Source organism: Typopeltis vanoorti, chromosome 6 (assembly GCF_054136105.1).
Source record: "Typopeltis vanoorti isolate ZY-2024b chromosome 6, IOZ_Tvanoo_1.0, whole genome shotgun sequence".
Classification (NCBI taxonomy): domain Eukaryota; kingdom Metazoa; phylum Arthropoda; class Arachnida; order Uropygi; family Thelyphonidae; genus Typopeltis; species Typopeltis vanoorti.
In genome coordinates, this window is record NC_143554.1 from 10847451 (window position 1) to 10866959 (window position 19509).

Below are 19509 nucleotides of genomic sequence, written 5' to 3' on the forward strand. Positions count from 1 at the left end.
ACGAGCATGGTATGTTATAAACTCCAGCATATTTGGAGAAAGGATGGCTATCTTTTGGAGAGCTTAAGAATTGTCTAATCGTTTCTGTGGGTTTAAAGGCCACTCTTATTTTATGTGGTCTGAGGACTAATCCAAGGACCAATCTTGCCCGTGATCTGGAAGACCCTTATCAGATCCTTCAACTCGCCAGAACTGTATTATAGTGCCAACTATAGAACGTTCCAAAATAACAACAAGTGAGATCATCCACACTCTATGAATGTATTGTACGCGCTCTGTTCTTTGTTTAATATAATTGGAATCGGTTGATTTTAGTTTGTAAACAGGTTTTTACTTTTTAGTGCCTTATATTAGTTATGTACCCTGAAGATGCCAACAGACTTAGTTGGTGAAACTAGTTGGTATAACTTAGTTGTTTATTATATACACTTGATCAATATAATCCCAATAAAAGTTTTTCCAGAGCTTTTTGGTCAAGAAAATTAAACGTTTTTTAACAAACTATTACATTACATAGTAAACAACTCAATATTTTCCTTCAAATCATTTCCTATATCATCATCATCAATTTCCTGATATGTACCCTCAAGGGATGTTCAGGCCATTAGGACAGCACTACACAATTAACTTTACATCATTATTAATCTCCTATTAACAGTGTTCCTCCAAATCCATCTATTACTTGTCAGCACTCAAATATTGTGAAATCTGACACTTCTGACTGAATCAATCCACTTAGACCTTGGTCTTCCTCTGAGTCTCTTTCCTGCCATTTTGGCATCAAATACCTATTTTGCTAATCTTTCCTCTCCCATTCTATTTAAATGAACATATCACCTTAGATTAGTCCTGCTCACACATTCTTAAAAGCAAATAATGTCAAGTTTCTTCCTAATATCTTTATTTTCATATGATGCTGTCACTGATGATATCTGTTCAGGTCACTAATTTTTCTAAGAACTCTCACATCTGAAGTCTCTAATCTTTGATCAAATGTTTTATTTCTAACTCAACTTTTGGATCCATAACTTAAAACTGGTTTGAACACTGTTTTGTATACTGCTAGTTTGGTGTTTGGCTAAATTTCTCTCTTATTCCATATAAATTTATACAACTGGCTCCTCATCATATCAGCTTTGCTTATTTTGTTGTCTATTTCTAGATTTAACTTGCCATCTTCGCTAAAAATGTGCCTAAAAATAGCTGAAATATTTTACTTATAGGACTCTCCATTTGAAATGGAGAGGCTATAGCATTTCAAATTTCTATTCATCACCACCTCCGGATCCCTAGCTCATCAATTTCCTGTAATCTAGTACCATCAACATGATAAGAAACATGTAATCTTTTCACCCCAAAGTGCATTACCTTACTTACAACATTAAATTGACAACCATTGTCATTTGCCCACACTGCTAATTTATTTAAATCATCCTGTAAGATATCTACATCACCTTTATCAACTATTGCCCTCCCTAGTTTTGCATCATCAGCAAACAACTGAATATCTCCCTTCAAATCTTCTGCTATATCATTAATGTACAAATTAAAGAGTAGTTGTCCTAGCACAGAGTGCTGGGGGCACTCCACTAGTCACCCTAATTTGCCTTGTTTCCACTCTACCATACACCACCCTCTGATGTCTGTCTATCAGCCCCCCCCCCCCTCCCATCCATGCCACCAGCCTCATATCCATTCACATTTGCTCCAACTGATGTAATAGTTTTCCATGCGGTATTCTGTCAAATGCCTTTGCAAAGTCCACTAGTATCATGCTGTAGCGATTTCCTTTATCTAATGAGCTAGCATATATGAATATAAAATGTGAATAAATCACTGAGGAAGGACCCACCTTTTACAAAACCTTGCTGCTCCTATAGAGTATCATATTCCTATCCACCCATTCCTGAATTTTACTTTTAACCAACTTTTCCAATACTTTAACCATCACTCCAGAGATATTAATTGGACTATAATTTGCTACTTCTGTCTTGAAGCCACCTTTTTGTAATACTCCCTTGAACTTTGCGAAAGCTGAGACTTAGATTAAACAACTTCGTCAGAGGCACTGCCAGTTCAATTGCACATCCTTGTAGCACACAAGCTGACATAACATCCATTCCTACTGCTGTATTCACAATGGTATTTTTCAATATACTGCCACTTCCAATTCATCAATCTCTGCTCGTATCAGTCTCTGTCACCTCAGTAACTGCAGTCACCACCTGGATGACACACCCTTGCAAAGTGATCACTTAGTAACTGAACTATTTCTTCTGCTTCTGTCACTTTCCTACCATCAGCACTGAGTAGAGTTATCTTTCCATAATCATTCTTTCTCTTACTTGCTACGTAGCAAAAAAACTCTTGGATTTACTTTAGCCTGTTTGGCTAACATTCTCTCAAAAACTAATTTAGCCTTCCTTACCGTACTAATTACCCCTTCTTGCTTGTGCTTTATACTGGTCATGGGCATGCTAATCACCTTGTTGTTTATATTTCTTCCACAATGGTTTTATTTATTTATTTTTCCCAGCTCATGCATTATATTGCTAGTCATCCACTTAATCCTTACTCAGTTTATCCTCCTAACTCTGGGTGTGCACTCTGATACTGCCTTGCTCAACAATCCTTGGCCACTTCCCATGCACTAATGACACTGATTCCATGTAGTTTCTTATACCATGGCACTGCTCTAAGTTGCCTCCTAAGTTTGTCATAATCGCCAGCTTTGCAGTTCTGCATAAACCCTTTCCTGACTGAAACTTCCACATGTTGAGCAATTCCTCCCAAGACAAGATTGCATGGTCACTTTTCCTGATTGGAGGTAGAGTTACTACTGCAGTTATAGATAGATCTTCTGATGCTATTACCAGATCCAATACTCTCAAATCCCTGGTGCCTTCCATCATGTTCTGTTTCAGGTAATTATCCCTTAGTAACCTGTATAAATTCCATTTCCATTTTGCTCTGTGCATTTCTTCCTTCTACTCTATATCACCATAGTTGAAGTCTCCATGATAATTGCTCAGCCTGCACTCATTGTGCTAATCTGCTTGTATATGTTGTCACATCTTCTTCTGGATCCCCAGGTCTATAGCAGCAACTAACAATATATTTTGTTCTATTGGCCTCTATCTCACACCAGACAGCCTCAAATGAACCATTTCCATCAGATCTCCAACTTCCTTAACTTCTATTTTTATTGGTTGAAGTTCTTCAGCTATCATCAGAGCCTCTTATTTTTTGTATTCACTTCAGCGCTCTGATGCAATGCATCAGAGCGCTGAAGTGAATACAAAAAATAAAATAAAAACACATTTTAATATTAGTGTTTATTAAATGTGGATATGCACTAAATAAATTGTAATAATATTATTATCCTCCAGGGAGTCCAAAGATTCACTGAGGGAGGGCACCTGCTCTACAACTGTCTCCACCACTCAATCCACCAACTATGACAAACTGCAACTACACCAATGCCATCTATTGCCCACCACCAGCACTTTCACAGACAATCACAAACATCCATGCCCACGGTGGGATTAGAACCTGCAGCCTTTTGGCTGGAGAGCAGATACGACTGCTTTTAACTTTGTTAATATTTTCATTTCGGTATGATCTCATTTTTGTTCTAGCCAAAACTAAATTTTCAAAATCTGATATTTTTATTTTAACACTACAAAATTACAAATGAAATAATTATTCAACAAAACATAAATTAATGATGTTCTGTGGTTTTGATTCATCCATTGGTAAACAGTGTGAAAAGTAATTAGAGCCGCTTGTTAGAGACATAAAACCTTTGACAACTAATTTTTATAATCTTTGATCATTTTTATAATTTTTTAATCTTTGATAACTAATTTCTGTGCTCTTCCTACTGGAAGAGCACAGAAATTGAGCCAGCCATCAGAACAAGTGATAATAAGAGGACATCAGATCTAGATTGTATATGCCTAAGGATGCAACTCCTTGATTTTTTCTTACATTCACACTGTGTCAAGCTTGGTACTGTTAAATTTGTATGTTGTACATAACTTTCTATTCCATTCTGTGTTTGCAAACCTTTACCTAACCACTGGAGAAGATGGCCACAATACTTCACAAATTTTACTGAAAATAAAACATATTGTGACTGCATTCTGTCATATCTTTGCTTATAATGTGTAGAACTTATGACAATTCATTGTCTTATGACAACTAACAAATCACAACTTTGTTATGATATCATACTTCTTCCAATACTCACATTCTACACATTAATCCCACTGTAGCTGATGATTCTTTTTTACAAGAATTTATGAGAAATAGTCATTGCTGTTTTGTCATTGTAAACTATGACAAAAAAATTTTTTCAAGTCTGATTCTACAATTAGCATATCAAAATTAATGGAAATAGTTAACTTTTGTAAACTGTTTTTTTTTCCCCTTTTTTAAACAATCTCATGCAGCTGAACAACCAAAAGATCAACTGAAGCTAAGCAAAGGTATAAGCAAAGATATGATAGAATGCAATCACAAAATGTTTTGTTTTCAGTAAAATTTGTGAAGTATTGTGGCCATCTTCTCCAGCTAAGTTACAGAGTATATTATAATTAACCAAAATTATATTCTTGTTGTAATTACTTTAGCCAGGCAGAAGCAAACAGTTTGCACATTAAGTATCTTCATAACTAATCTACTTGTATATAAAGGCAGCTGACTTCACAAATCAGTATCTCATAATGCAAAACTATTATGGGAAGGGTTACTACAGACTAGTTTCAACCTTTATTGAGGTGAAAAAGTAAAGGGGTGTTCATCATAGGCTTAGAATAGTTAGTATATGAATGCAAGAGAGCATGATAGTAAAAAGGCCTCATCACTTTTATATCATCATGTAGCCAAAGGCTATTGTCTTTTTTTTTTTTTTTCTTCCTTTTTATAACAATCTCGTGCAGCTGAACAACCAAAAGATCAACTGAAGCTAGAGTCCAAAGATGACTGATACCCAGGTGGTTAGCCTTATCTGTCTGGGATTGCTCTCCAGTCATCTCTGCAATAAGATCACAGTGAACTAAGAGGATGGAACCATTTAAAAAACCTCTCATAATAATAAAAATACAGAATTTTATTTCCCCTAGTGAATATTGTGCATGGGTGGGTCTACATCACCTAGCCAAAAATTTGGTATCTCCTAGAATTCTCCTTTCTAAATACAAAAATTGTCTGACTGAACAATAAAATTTCAATAATACAATATTGTATGTTATATTGCTGGTTTTCAAATCCATGTTTTTTCCTAACTTTCCATAAATGGCATTTTAGCTCATTAATTATAAAAATCAAAATTCTCTTCCCATTGCTGCCAAGCATTGGGGGGGGGGGGGGGCTGTACTGAAAAAACAACAACAACAAAAAAAAAAACCTGTTCTGTTGTAAGTAATGGAATGTCCAACACATTACATAATGTTCCAAAGGGAAAGAGGGCAGCTGTACAATGCATGTTCTGTAGTTTCCAGTCTGCAACATATGTCACAGACTGGATCTCCTATGTTCAAGTACCTCCATTTGATGGCATTTACTGGAAGGTTACCATATACAGTTCTCCAAACAAGATCCCTCCTGTTAGGGTATCCTTGGAACTTCAGTAAGTTATGAAACAAAGTGTTATTGTCAGTACCCAACTGACAAACTGGAAATTTGTGGCAAAAGAAGTTAAAGTTTTCTTTATAGCAAGTTTTGTTGTTATTAATGGAAAGAATGTCAATGCCAGAATGTCGTAGCATTCTTACAGTTAAGCACAGAATTCAGAAACAATCTCAGCTATTGAAACTTAATAATCATTTACTCCAAATAGTGGGATATGAAAACCCAGGTAGTATCGGAGAAGATCTGAACATGTGTGATTAGTCTGCAACATTTTATGGATTTTTGAAGCTGTATTACTTAAATAGCAGAATTTTAACACCGGAAGCTCAAAGCCTCCAGTGTTAAAAAAGATAGAAGCCTTCTACTCACACCAATTTGCTGGAGAATGTGGAACAGAAAGGGATGCTAGACAATATTAAACGCTTGAATAAGGTCCACATATAGCACTGCCATTGGCTGCTTTTTCATATTAACTAGGTGGAGTAGATCGCACAGCAGAAGGAAATTAAATTCTACTGTAACTCCATACACCTGTGTGCTTTTAAATATGTATCTTATTCCTACTTTTAGCCTGTTATTGATAATGAAGAAAATATCTTGTAGTCAGTATTAGGATAGAGAAATAGGCATCCAGCTGTTGATTATCACTATTAGGAGGATGGTATGGGTTGCTACAAATTCACTTGGTACATGTCCTGTATAGAGAAAAGAATTAAACAATATAACTAGAATGGAAAGAATAAAATCCCAGGCCTTGGAGTAAAGTTCTATCCGTAGACCACCAGGTCCTGGAGATTTTCTCGCCCAGCATTCTTATTCTTTATAGGTTGTGGCAACTTCAACTACTGTAATGAATCTATTCAAGCCTGTCTTGGATACAAACAAGAGAGCCATGAAGGTTCCAATAGTTATAATTTCCCACAGTACTATTGTCTTCAGAGATTTTTATAGTGCTTTTGAAAGGTGTCAAAGATGTCTTGGGTGATGAACATGTCTTCACCATTCACACAGATTTGGGAGATAATTCTTTCCTCATGGAATCTGGTGAGTTGTCTATAGAAGAATGCAGCTGAAGGGCTATCTGCTAAGTGCTATATTTTTATTCAATTTTTTTTTAATATGGCTCCCACCTATAAAAAGGTTACTAGTAAGGCTATAGCACATTTGTACCATAGGTTGACTAATAACCTACAGGTGGATAATTTACTACTGGACAGGGTATGTATTTTTTTTTTCTATTTTTATCAATTTTAAGTATTTTTTCGTAATTTTTTATTCATTTTTTTTAAAGTCTGGAAACCCTACTCTAGATACCAAACATGAACTTTTTAAGCCACTTGAGGCTTAAAAAGTGTTTCATTGCCTAGTGTGAGGCCACTGTCCCACCAATAAGTGGGACAGTGGTCTCACACTAGGCAATGAAATTCATATACTTCCACCTGAAGACAATCACAAACATTCATGACCAGGATGGGATTAGAAAGCACAGCTGTTTGGATGGAGGGCAGTAGATACTCAGCCAAACAGACCAGTTCTTTCTTCTACTTGTTTCTGCCTTTCCAGTTCTATCTCTATGTTGATATATCTAATGATGTTGCTGCACTCTATACCATTGCAATGGTTTACTAGGAACCAGTTTCTCTCTTTATATAAGGTCATTTCTTCTACTTGTTTCTGCCTTTCCAGTTCTATCTCTATGTTGATATTTCTAATCTTTCCTTTCCTTTCCGTGTGATGGTACATGGCCGTGATTCCCATTTATGAGGAGGGATGGCACCTCTAAGTCCCCCAAATTTTATTCGTGCTCTGGAACCTGCATAGGCTGACAAAACAGACCTATGGCTGGGTCAGTATTCCTGACTGTAATCCGTGTGCGTTCATGGAGCCGGTTTGCCTGCTTGCAGGATGAAACACCCCAGATAAACTGGTGGAAAAAACCCTGCTGTCCACACCCAAGATATGGCTGAGGAAGATCCTTAAGCTCCTCGCATCATCGACGGGAATCGAACCTAGGATACTCCTTCCCCAAGCATATGATTGCGAAGCACATAGCCACTAGGCTAACCGCGCAGACTTAATATTTCTAATGATGTTGTTACATTCTATACCATTGCAATGGTTTGCTAGGAACCAGTTTCTCTCTTTATACAAGGTCATTAAACTTTTTTTCTTTTGAGGAAAGATTGTTCCTTCCCCTATTCAATCATATTCTGTTTTACTGCTCGTTTAAATTTTAACTATGCATCTCAGTTCCAGGTAGCATTATTCCAGTTTGAACAGAGGATCTGGAGTTTGGCTGAAGAGATCAATGAGAAATTTGATTGAATTCTCTGTCGTCTAGAGCTATTTGTTCCAGGCAGCAGAATTTAAGTAGAACTGGATTATGATTTGACATGTTGATGTCAAGATGTTTTATCTGAATGATCCTTTTTTTTTATAAGGAAAGAAAATATATAAATTCAATCAAGATGGGTACCAATACCTTGATCAAATAAGTGTAAGCCTGGAAATTAAGGTTGTGAATTCTCCGTATGTCTGCTAGTCAAGCATTATCAAGACATTTTTTTAGCTCTGCATATCCTACTTTTCCATTTCTGGGGTGTTCTCCTATTTTGTCTAATATTGGGTTTTAAATACAATTCCAATCTCCAGCTGTTATGATGTAGTGTGTACCATATAAATATGGCTGCAATTCCTAGAAGAAGTTTTGTTTGTTCTATTGTTAAGAGCATAAACATGAATAAATCTTATTATGCACCCACAGTATTTCCAATCTATTGTCAAGATTCTCCCTTCTGCATCCCTTCGGATATTACAGAATAACCAAAGGAGGGAAGCAAGAATAAGAACCCCAACTCCAGCTCTGTTAAATTTTCCGAAGCTCCTATAAGAAAGAAGTGGATATCTATCTGTTAACATTTTTATCTTTATATCTGTATGTTTCTTGGAGAAACAAAAACCTGATATATGTTTTCTTACAGCATCTTGTTTAACTGACCTGTGGAATTCTCATACATTTAATGATGCAATGCAGAAGGGAGATGATACAATTAGCAAAATGTCACTGGTAAGTCTTTAATATCTAGATTTTGTATGAACCTGATGAGGCCTTCAATCTGTGAAGGTGCAATTATGTAGCCTGATTCTCCAAGTTGCTTGTCATTATTTAAATTTCATGGCTACTGTTCTTGATGTGGAAGCTAGTTATTTTCATGTAGATGATAATTATACTGAGACAACTTTGCATCAGTAAACTTTATTATTTTTTCTCTAACTGCATCTCTCACTTTCCATTTATTAGCATGAGATGGTTCCTCATAGTCCATTAAACTCTTAGGAGCCTGAGGAAAGTCTTCATTTGATGATCCACAACCTTCTCCATCTTCACACTTTTTTATCATTTCTTTCCCCTTTTAGATTTTGTTAGTTTTTTTATTTCATCTTTTAATTTTTTTTTATTAATTCAGCTTCTCCATTTTTTGATTATCTTGTCTTGATATAAAGTTCTTTTGGTCTTACTTGCTTTTCCGTTTCTTCTACGAGTTTTCCTTCTATAACACTTTCATTTGCTTGCATTTGGTCTTGTATCTATTCACTTGTCATACTAGATTCATTATTGTTACTTTTGACTAATGTTGTTCCATCTGTATTTGACTGTGAAAGTGGATCCTGCAGTTCTGGAATTTTTGGGTTAATTTCTGGCTGATTGTCATGCACTTTTTGCGATTTTACCAAGTATAGTTTGTTTGAAAGTACCCTCTTTATTAGACTGAACTGGAGGATCTGGGATCATCTTTATGCCTCTCATACATATATGCAATTCTACTTGGGTCTACTGGTGCTCCCGCTCTTTCAGTGAAAGTTCTAAAAGGGCAGGGAGTAATGGGATGTTCAGAACTTTCACATTTCTGACAAGGTGTGAGACACTGATCAGCAACATATCCAATCTCCATACAGTTAAACATTTTCTTTGGGGCAGTTGTCACTCAAATGATTGCATGAACCACAATGAAGGTCACTGCTACTGCACTCTGGAGTAATTCACCATAACTCAAATTGTACCAATATTGACAAAATATGGTACGAGTATCTTCATATCCATTGTGATGGTGACCCCATGAGAAAACCAGTTTGGATCTTCACCTGGTATACTCTTTCATATGTTAGCGATTTTTTCCCATTTCGAGAATGTTTGGATAAGAATTTCATTACTGTTTTCTATATATTCCATTCGAAATCTTTTGATTTTTACTCTTTTAACTTGGCTTTATACCATTACAGGAATTGTTGTGCTACCTTGGAATGTAAAACCCTGTAGCAGTTTATCCCTGGTTTTCACATCTTTAACTACAATTAAACAATTTCCTAAGCTGCATGGCTAGAAACAATAAATCTTGCTAGCACCTGTCTTTTTTTAAAACCTTAGTCATGTGTTTTTTTACTTCTTCACATAATGGAATTTCATTTGTTAAAGTTTGCAACATTGGAGGAATTGGCACCATTACCTCTGGGTGGGGACAAAACTTCTGCATTTAATTATAAGAGAAACCAAGACTGAAAATTAAATAATCCTGTGATTGAAACAATTCTACACCACTAGCAAATGCTGTAGATAAACTACTATAAAATGGCATCCATGATATAGCCAAAAGTAATCTCATAATGCAGATATTAACTGCACTAGCAGCAACCTTAATATTTACTTAAATAATCCGGTGCTAGTGGGGAGGGGCAGAACCCCCACTTGCACTGGATTATATTATTAAAATACTCTGGATCAGAGATAGCTGCACAAAGTTTTAGTGTTTCATTACAAAGCACATTATACTTGACAAGAAATTACATTCTTGTTTTAAACCTTTACCCAAGTGTAAGCAAATCAACATTTCCATGTGAATTATCTTCATGTCATGTTACCAAACGTTTAGTGTCAAAGTAAGTGTGAGTTTAAAAGTAAGATAGTTATTATTACTGTGATGAAATTAATGATTCAGAATTTGGTTTATCAAAATGTGGAGATTGACTTTCAGCTAAGCATTACAATAATAGTGAAAATAGCTCTACCAGTGAAAATCAATCTTGCAATATTTATGTTTTTTGAGCTGTAAATACAACCCCTCTTTCTCAAACAAAAAAAAAACCTTAAAAAATGAATATGAGTAATCATTTTAAAGACAGCCATGAACACGTAAACAATGATAACAATGATGATACCTCTGTTATGCCTACAGAACTAAGCTCGTTGTCAAAGGAGGAACCAAGTCTGAAAAGTTAATTTATCTAGAATATTGGTGGTTAAGAGGTCAGAATGGATATACATAGCCTCTCAGTGACTAAAAATAACAGGTAAGATGTTATGCAAATCATTGTCTAATGAATAAAACCAAAAGAAATACTTGAATAACAGAAAAGAAGCAGAAATCACATACCTAGTGCAGCAAGCTGATAAACAGAATCTTTATATTCCTTATAGGATTCTAAAGGTGTAAGTAAATTTTCAGAGTTTTTTAATGCATTTCTGTGGACTTCGTAAAGCTTTAATGACAGATCTTCTATAAGTAGCCATTCATCATTTACTTCTTTGTAGAGGCATAGTCTGTGATCCATTGACAAAGTGGCTAATATACACCTTATAAAAAATAAACAAAATTATATATCTTTAATGTGTTTACTTATAATATGCTAGAACAATCAGTAAATTAAAAGATTTCAAGGTTTTCATTCTTTATGAGCATATGAATTACTGCTCCTGGCCAAAAAACCCTGCCACTTCCTGATATATATAGTTATATATCAGGAAGTGGCAGGGTTTATATATATAGAAATATAGTGATGATAAAGGTTCATCATATCCCACACAGGGTTTGAACTCAGGTCTTTTCACAACCAAAGGGCTTCATCTATACTGACTGAGCTATGGAAGCTTTGGTTTTTCATCTCACAAAACAGGCAAACCAGTCAGAAGAACAAACACAATTTACAACCACAGCATATAATGCCCATAGGATTAACCACTCCATTATAAGCATTATAAATAAATCCACTACAAGTCTGCAAGATTCTCTGACTAAATTGAATAGCTGTTGTAATAGATATGGTATGAAGATCAGCAATAAAAAGACAAAGACAATGAAAATAGGCAGAATCATTGAAAATGTCAACTGTGTTGTGAATGGAGAACCTGTGGAACAAGTGAAACATTTCAGCTACTTAGGCATGATTTTTACTGAAGAAGGTAAATTAAATATAGAAATAGACAACAGAATCAGCAAAGCTGGTATGGTAGGAAGTCAACTGAATAAATTCATATGGAATAAGAGAGAAATTAGTCGGAACACTAAATTAGCTGTATACAAGACAGTGTTCAAACCAGTTTTAACTTATGGATCTGAGAGCTGGGTCAGAAGTAAAACACTTGACCAAAGACTAGAGACCACAGATATGAGAGTCCTGAGAAAGATTAGAGGCATGAACAGATGGCATCAATGACAATATCATATTAAAAACGAGGATATTAGGAAAGAACTTGACATTGTCAGCAACCAGGAATGCATTAGCAGAACTAATCTCAGGTGGTATGGTCACTTAAACAGAATGGGCGAGGAAAGATCAGCAAAACAAGTGTTCACTGCCAGGTTGGCAGTAAAACGACCCAGAGGAAGACCAAGATGTAGGTGGATTGATACAGTACAAAGTGCCTTAGACGATAGAAATATAAGATCTGATAACATTGGTGTCTTGACAAGTAACAGACGGATTTGGAGGAAAATTGTAGATAGGAAGTTAGTAATGATGTAATTTTTTTCATGTAGTACTGTCATATCCTGTACACCCCTTGAGGGTACATGGCAGGAATTTGATGATGATGATTATAAGCAGTACCAGTTTCTAGTAGGTAGGCCACTGAGCCTACCACAAAAAGTAAGATGAGATGAATTACTGCTCAGAATTAATTTAACATGAAATCTTCTTCTTCTTCTACGCGTTATTCCCGCTTCCCATGCAGGGTCCGCGTGTTACTTTTAAATGCAACTTCTTGTTAGTACTACTCCCAACTGACCCGTCGCCTGGTCTGCCGCTGGGGGGGGATATATTTTTGACTGTAGAGGTGTATGTTCACGGGGACGGTTTGCCTGTTTACGGGATGAAAAACGCCAGACAAACTGGTGGAAAAAACCCTACTGACCGCGCCCAACACCGGCTAACTTGGCTATGCCTGAGGAAGATCCTCAAATTCCTCACATCTACAACGGGAATCGAACCTGGGACACTCCTTCCCCAGGCATATGGTTGCGAAGCGCAAAGCCACTATTCTAACCGCGCGGTTAATTAATTTAACATGAAATAATTACATAAAATACAAAACATCTAATTATGTGAAACATGAAATAATTATGTGAACATAATTAGGTGTAATGACCACTGAACAGAAAATTAGCAAATCTATTAACATCATGAGTTTTTAAAGAAAAACAGAGAATAACATAGGAATACTAAGTTGTGTATAGCTAAAAAAGTTTAACTATACATATAATGTGTATAACTAAATGGGAAGATGTGCAAAAATATTAAAAGACAAATATCACAAAGATTGCAAAAGGTTCTGGGGACTACTAAGAAAGTATGAAAAAGGAACAAGAATACTGCAAAAGAAATCAAAATTGATGATAAATATATTCTGAATATCCTCAGTAATTTACTTAAAGAAATTGTCGAAACAAGTAAACAATAGCAGATATGTGAAAGAAAATATCCAGGCAGAAGGCAGGGATGAGTATATTTCAACGCAGTAGATAGAAAAAGGCATTACAAACCTAAAATTTAGAAACTACTGGAGTAGATGACATACAATCTAAAATTCTTAAATATGGGAGTATAAAAGTTTTACAGTTGCTACTTGACCGTATAATTCATAGAGCTTTGTCAGTCAAATCTGAGATGCCTGAAACAGAAGTAATTACAGAAATAAAACTGAATTTGTGAATTAACAGGGAATTTACCTACTGAGGATTCCAGGACAGATTTACACACATACAGTTGAAAAAAAGATAAGAAAAATTTTTGAATAGAGAACTGGTGAACAAACAAACATGCTTTATGATAAATGACTAGCTGTCAAAAATACTTTATGGCAACAACTAGCTTTATGATTTAACCTAGTCAGCCAAGTGGTTAGCATATATGCTCTCCAACCATCAAGCTGATTTGAATTCAGGTTATGGACCTGCAATGTTTGTTAATATTCCTAGGTGTAGATGAAATTTAATTGCCGAGTGCAAGACTATCTCCCTGATTAGCAAAGCCTCAAGTGGAATGAAAATCTTCATATTTGGTCACTAGAGCAGGATTTTCATATATGTAAGAAATAAATAAAAATAACAAAAATATATATAAAATTAAAAGAAAAATACACAGTACACAAAAAAATGCACAAATACACAAACACAAAAAAAATACATTGGCACCATAGATGGCACTGAGGATATCCATGGTGCTAATGTACTATAGGCTTACAACCTTGCATGAGTGGAAGTTATACGAAAATTCTTAAGGTAAAAGTGACCTTATTAGGTTCACAAGAATTTTAGAAAAGCAAAATCTTTGACAGACATCGAGCATGGAAATATCATTACCTTAAGAAGTGGCTGAAGCCGAATTAAGCAGATGTTTATTGAAAAATAATACTTAACGTAAAATTGCTGGTCATGAATCACAATAAATCACTTCTCCCCATGTTCTAAAACACATATCATACTTTACTTAATATGTGGATGAAATTCAGGTTTGTGTGTGAGACAGCGTTTTCTCCCTGTATGGTTTTGTTCTTTAATACTGAAGTAAAAAACATTTTCCCATCTCCAGGTCATTTTAGAAAAAACTACATGTTTGCACTTAAGAAAAGAGATGAAGCCATGTTGATGTGTTCAAATTTTTGTTGGACTGAGGTACTCAAAGTCCCCTTTACGATCTTTGCTGACATTTCTAAATTATATCAGCACCTATCTCATGAGATATTCAGTTCTGTTGCCATTTCATGGGAGGTCAAACTTCACAAGCACTTTCAAAACTATGTTATGCCAAATGTACATCTTATCAGGAATAAACAAGAATAGAATATGAAGTGCTGCTTGACTAGTCGACTCTAAAGAAAGAACAAATTCTTTGAGTGCCCAATATATCATGTATATGTGTGTGAATAAATATACATAGAGAATAAACTACTACACAGAAATTAAATGCATGCTAGTACTAGAATATAATATCAGACTAAGATATAAATAATGCATATTAGCTTACATTCCACATTCTGCTATTCCTCTTGGTGACCAACGAGCATATCTATAACTCAGAAATGACGGCCCATTAGTAGCTGACGGATTAAGAGTGTGATCAAGCATAAGAGAGAAAAGACTTCCTAATGGAAAGAAGAAAAAGTGAGTCATATAGTAGAAATATTATCATTATTAAATATGCTAAGAAGCATATTATTTCAGATATATTTTAGCAATATAAAAAATAGAAATTATTATTATTATCATTACTACTTGACACCTCCAGGGAGTCCAAAGACTCATCAAGGGAGAGCACCTACTCTACAACTCTCTGTCTCCACCACTCCACCCACCAACTACAGCGATCCGCATCATGTACGCCAACGCATTCTACTGCACCCCCACCACTACTAATATTTTCACAGACAATCACAAACATCCATGCCCAAGGTTATCAGTTAAAATTTGCAAATTTCAAGGAACTTAACTGATATTTTTAATAATGCAAGCAAATATAATATCATTCTGCTGATAATTTAATAATTATCGAAGTCTATTTCATTCCACCAATTAAAGACGCTCTATGAATACTGTTGGATTAATGCCAAAAAATTCTACTATGGTACAGTCAGTCATCAAAAGAAAAATGGTAACCAAACCCTCAACTAGGGCAATATTATTTGAATATGACAAAGATGAACCAAGAACTATTACTTGTTGATGCTGTGCAATATAATTGTCAACAAATTCACTTCTTGCTCCACCTAAACATTGACAAAGGGTCTCTGTACATTATTCTAAACTTGGAACCATCGAGGTACCTGATACTGGACCATACCTTACTTGATATAATATACATCTGTATATTATTACAGGCGACTCCAGGGAGTCCTAAGACTCATCGAGGGAGGCCCTAAACATCATGTCCACACAACTATACGACATTCTCACAGTATCTATCATACCTTGCCTTGAACTCACTCACCGTCATAGCACCCACAACAGATTCTGGCAGCTTGTTCCACTCATTTACCACGCTAAAAGTAAAGAACCCAGCTCTAACACCCTTGCTAACCACATTCTTGCCCAGCTTCCATAGGTGTTCCCCCCTAGTTCTCCCATCACCAGTCCTGATCTCAAAAATATCCTCTAAATTAATCCTAGAGAAACCCGTTAGCAATTTGAATGTCTCAATCATATCTCCCCTTTTCCGCCTATCAACTAATTTCTGCACCCCACAAATCTTCAACCTGTTCTCATAAGGCTCATTCCATAGACCTGCTATCATCTTGGTCACTCGCCTCTGGATCCTCTCCACCTCCTCCCCATCAAGAAGGAACATAGGTGACCAAATCTGGGCACAGTAGTCGAGATGAGGTCTTATCAAGGCTCGGTACAGAGGTACAATAACTTGCTTGTCTCTGCTTGTCAAAGTATTTTTCAACAACCAAGTGAGTTGATGAGCTGATTTAGCCACTTTTGCAATATGCCCCCTAAACTTCATTTCCCTATCCACCAACACTACCAAGTCCCTGGCCTCATCAATCTCCTGGAGTACAGTTCCACCAATGTGGTATACTGCTGCTAATCTTTTCACCCCAAAATGCATAACCTTACATTTTGTCACATTAAATTGACATCCATTCTCCTTAGCCCAGAACTCCAATCTATCCAAGTCGTCCTGCAAGATTTTGACATCTTCTGCATTCACTATTGCCCTACCCAACTTTGCATCATCAGCGAACAAATGAACCGTTCCTCTTAGATCCTTCCCTATATCGTTAATGAACAAATTAAACTGCAGTGGTCCAAGAACAGGAACCCTGCAGCACACCACTAGTCACAGGCCGTCTTTTGGACTCTACTGCTGAATAAACTACTCTCTGATATCTCTCCATCAGCCACCCACCTATCCATCTCACCAACCCTATATCCATTCCCATATGTTGCAGTTTACGGATTAGAATTCCATCTGGTATCCTGTAAACCCTTTACTCTTATACAGTTCATCCATCACTGTGTTATAAAACTTGAGCAAGTTACTGAGGCATGATCTACCCTTCACAAAGCCATGTGTCCCCCATACAGTATCTCATTTTTATCAATCCATTCCTGTATTTTTCCCTTGACTACTTTCTCCAAGACCTTGACAACGACTCCTGATATGCTGATCAGTCGGTAATTTGCAACAGTAGTCTTGGATCCTCCTTTATGCAGTGGAACTATTTTCCCCTCTTTCCACACCTTCGGAACTAAACCAGGCCCGAGACTCAGATTTAAACAACATGGTCAAGGGCACTGATAATTCTTTAGCCACTTCATGTAAGACCCGTGCCGGTATACCATCCAATCCCACAGATGTATTCACATTAAGATTCTGTAATAGACTATTCACCTCCACTTCATTCATCACAATTCCTGTATAAACTAACGGTTCCTTCATTTATTCAATGTCACCACCTGGATGATAAACTCTTGCAAAGTGCTCGCTCAGTAATTCCACTATATCGACTGATTCAGTGACCTCGTTACCATCATCATTCCTTAAAATTATTCTGCCGTGTACAGTTTTTGTTTTGCTTGCGGCATATTGAGAGAACTGTTTGGGATTCTCCTTTAGCTTGCACTAGTTTCCTTTCATAATCCGCTTTTGCTTTTTTTTACCACACTCATTACCCTTCTAGCCTGCACTTTATACCGTTCGTGTGCCTGCAGGTCACCATTCTCTTTAAATTCCCCCCACAGTTGTTTCTTTTTTTGCAGCTCAAGCTTAATGCTGTTATTCATCCATTTAACCCCTACTTGTTTTATTATTTGGACCCTAGGTATACAATCAGCCATAACCTCTTGTAAATGCTCCTTGACCACTTCCCATGCTCTATCGACATCGAGCCATTGCAGTTTTACATGCCATGACACTGAACCAAGCAATCTTCTAAGCTTGTCATACTTGCCAGCACGGTAATTCCAGATATACCTGTCTTAATTGAAAATTCCACACCTTTAGCCGCCTCCCAGGTCAAAACCTTATGATCACTCTCACCAATAGGTGGCAACATGGTCATATTCATTAGTCAAATTCTCAGATGCTACTACCAGATCAAGCACTCTCAAACCCCTATTATTTTCAATTATATGCTGTCTCAGATAGTTATCCCTTAATAATTGAATAAAATCCAGTTCCTTCCTCACATGTGTCCTCTCCTCCTTCCAATCAATGTTACCATAGTTGAAATCCCCCATAATAATTACTCTCCTTCCACTCATTGCTTCTATTTGCTTATGCATACTATCTCCACCATATATTCCATCACCTGGTCTATAGCAGCACCCAACTGTATATTTTGTTCTGCCAGTCTCAATCTCACACCAAATAGCCTCAAATGAGCTCTTTTCACTATCCTGCAATACAACTTTAATTCTCTTTGGCTGCAGTTCATCAGCTATCATCAATAACGCTCCTCTCCCTATTTTATTCTCACTGTCCCTCCTAAACACACTATAACTTACACATTCTATCCCACTAATTATATCATCTTCCGTCAGCCATGTTTCACTAATGCCAATAACCTGTGGCCAGGAAGAGCCAATCAAGGCCAAAAATTCTTCCTTCTTGTTCCTAATACTCCTGGCATTAGTATACGTGAAATGCAGAGGTCCCTTTGTTCCACCCCTATCTTGATGCGTTATTCTAACTATCCCTTTCCGATTTCTTGTCCTTAGTACTGGCTCGGGTTACATTATATACATTCTTACACTCTACTGTCTCACTGATGTCCGCATATCCACTCCCCCGCCCCCTCTTTGGTAGTTCTAGTTTTCCTGGTTCTAGTTTCCATTTTTACTTCATTCAGTAACACTTTTTCCAGTCTCCACACACCAAATCCATTCAAATGCAGGCCATCCATCTTGTATAAATCCTTTCACCCATCAAACTCATTCCGCACCACACCGTCTGCATAACTTGCGCATAAAGTCATTTGCGATTATGGCCCTCCTTCTAAACTCCTCTCTGTCGTACCGCTGTAACAAACTCACCATCCTAACTCTGTTAGGATGGTGAGTCTGTTGCCGTGGTACGACACTCTTTTCTTTCGCTACCTTTAACAATACTTTCAAGTCCTCTCTCATAAAAAATGTATCTCCTTTCAATTCATTCGTACCCGCCACAACTAGCAATTCTTTCACCCTCTGTTTTTGCACTCTAATACTCTAACTTACATCCTCAAATTTTGCACCCAGTAAGTACGATTTAGTTAAACTCCCATCTATCACTCCTCTTAATAATGAGTCACCATACAACACTCTTTCCTTCATTTCAGAAACTCTCCCACTCTTACGCTTATTTTTCCTTTCAAACACTTGTTTATTTCCGTTAGCCGAGGCACTTGGGAAAGAGTTTTGCGTGTTCCAACTGCCGGTGTGCACTGTGTGTCACTGCGTGCAACATGGCGATCTCACTCCCTACAAATAATTCCTCATTTTTTTCATCATTTAAGCCATTTTCTCTCTCTGTATAGTTGCTTTCACTCTCTCTTTGATCACCGCTCTCATTGCCATCTTGTACAACATCGCAATTCCCTATCGAGCCACTATTTTCACT

At 36.6% G+C, this 19509-nt stretch overlaps 1 protein-coding gene across 4 annotated transcripts in view; it reads right to left on the reverse strand.

The window, feature by feature from the left end:
• LOC150105280 (general transcription factor 3C polypeptide 4-like) overlaps positions 1–19509 on the reverse strand; it is a 267680-nt gene that overhangs the window by 209500 nt on the left and 38671 nt on the right. For all 4 annotated transcript variants that reach the window (XM_090394058.1, XM_090394057.1, XM_090394059.1 and 1 more), the window contains exons 3-4: positions 14932–15049; positions 11064–11263 (exon numbers count right to left, since the gene is read on the reverse strand). In XM_090394058.1, the coding sequence (XP_090250184.1) occupies positions 11064–11263; positions 14932–15049 (318 nt within the window). The remainder of the gene's footprint in view (positions 1–11063; positions 11264–14931; positions 15050–19509) is intronic.